Source organism: Helianthus annuus, chromosome 2 (genome assembly GCF_002127325.2).
Source record: "Helianthus annuus cultivar XRQ/B chromosome 2, HanXRQr2.0-SUNRISE, whole genome shotgun sequence".
Lineage (NCBI taxonomy): Eukaryota > Viridiplantae > Streptophyta > Magnoliopsida > Asterales > Asteraceae > Helianthus > Helianthus annuus.
Genome location: NC_035434.2, coordinates 87,154,798 through 87,156,505, shown reverse-complemented (window position 1 = coordinate 87,156,505; position 1,708 = coordinate 87,154,798). Strand labels below are relative to the sequence as shown.

General features: G+C 43.8%; 1 protein-coding gene across 1 annotated transcript; it reads left to right on the top strand.

The window, feature by feature from the left end:
* Nucleotides 1-592: 592 nt before the first annotated feature.
* LOC110890544 lies at nucleotides 593-1,468 on the top strand. The gene has a single exon (XM_022138168.1). The coding sequence runs from the start codon at nucleotides 593-595 to the stop codon at nucleotides 1,466-1,468; it is 876 nt and encodes a 291-aa protein (XP_021993860.1).
* The last annotated feature ends 240 nt before the right edge of the window (nucleotides 1,469-1,708 follow it).

Here is a 1,708-nt window from a genome sequence, read left to right as displayed (position 1 = left end):
TTATGACCCGCTTGCTTTGATATGTCACCATCTCATTTGTTTGCCTTAGGTAACAAACAAATGATCGCAATTTTTATGCATTGCCATTCTGTTTTGATTATCCGATAACCTTTCACTTGTTTCTTCCTCTGTCTTTCGTTCCCTTCTAGAATGTCTCTTCCTCTCAGCAACGGTTAAATGTCCGAGCAAACAGCCAAATGTGCCCAGCAAATAGGCGAAGTGATTCTGAAGTTTGTGGATTTAGGCATTGCCATGTCTCGTCTCAATAATGAAGCCACTCAAGAGTCACCGATGGAAGCAGAAGTTGAGCCTGCACCAAAATCAAGCAAGCGTAAGGCTTCAAGGAAACCCGCTTCGGTTGCATCAAATCAAGTGGGACCTTCTGGGAGGTGACAAAACGGATGTCAATATTGCTTTACTTGCTGGCCATGTATGGAGTATTATTAATCATCGTCCTTCGCTTTGGGTGCAATGGATTCATTCCTACAAATTGAAAGGTACGAACTTCTGGGAGGTGACAAAACGGGGTAGCGTAACCTGGGGTTGGAGACATATTCTTGCTATTCGTGACCACATCAGACCTTATGTTTGGATGTCTATCCTGAGTGGTCGGCAAACGAATGCTTGGAGTGATAACTGGTGTTCTTGTAGCCCTCTTAGATCCTTTATATCTCCTCGGGCAATAGCCAATGCAGGTTTCAACCTTCGGTCTACTGTTGCGGATATTATTGATGATATCGGACAATGGAAATGGCCTCAAGCTTGGTTCGATCTTTTTCCGGTTCTTATAAACATTCCTTCTCCGCATCCTTTAGTTGATATGGCTGATCGGTGTAGTTGGAAAGATATGGAAGGGAACCTTTGTCATTTTCGGTCTTGGGATGTTTGGAACACTTTGCGGCATAGGGATGATAGGGTTGCTTGGGTCGACTCAATTTGGTTCAGCCAATGCATCCCGCGGCATTCATTTCATATGTGGTTAGTAATGACTAATAAATTAAAGACGCAAGACAGGATGGCTGCGTGGGAAGCGGGTAGTACTACTAATCTGATTCTTATGTGTTGCCCTCTTTGTTACCATGATCGTGATTCTAGAGACCACCTTTTCTTTCAATGCTCCTTTGCCACGAAAGTTTGGGAAGCAGTGAGGAAAAGGGTCAACATGGAGAGTGTCAACAACACATGGTCCTCGGTTATGCAGTGGATGATTCAAAACGCAAATTCTAGAACTCTAGACCGGATTGTGGGTAAGATCCTTATTGCGGCTACTTCGTACTATGTATGGCAGGAGAGGAATAACCGGTTATTTTCTAGTGTCCAACGATCCCCTGAGATGCTCTCGCATGTTATTATCAGTACGGTTCGTTTGAAGATTATGGGATTCAAGCTTCGGAGTGACCGGAAGCATCGTGACCTTTTGGAAACCTGGCAGATCTCGGTGAAGAGTTTGGATTGTGATCCGGGCTAGTGCTTGACTTTGTTCGGCTAGCATGTTGCTAGAGACTTAGTTTTGTCGGGCTTTGATTCTTTTTTCGGGTTGTATGTTTTTGTCGTTTTGGTTGTTTCTTGGATTTTCTAGTCTTGGTTTGCCTTGACTAGTAGTGTGTGTCAATGTCGTGGCACACCCTGTTTTTTTTGGTTGGTGATTTATAAAATTTACCGGGGTAACCCTTTACCCAAAAAAAAAATCAAGTGGGACCTAGCCAGG

Excerpts from the sequence above, each read along its gene's own strand:
- LOC110890544 (XM_022138168.1), top strand. The coding sequence starts at position 593 with ATGTCTATCCTGAGTGGTCGGCAAACGAATGCTTGGAGTGATAACTGG.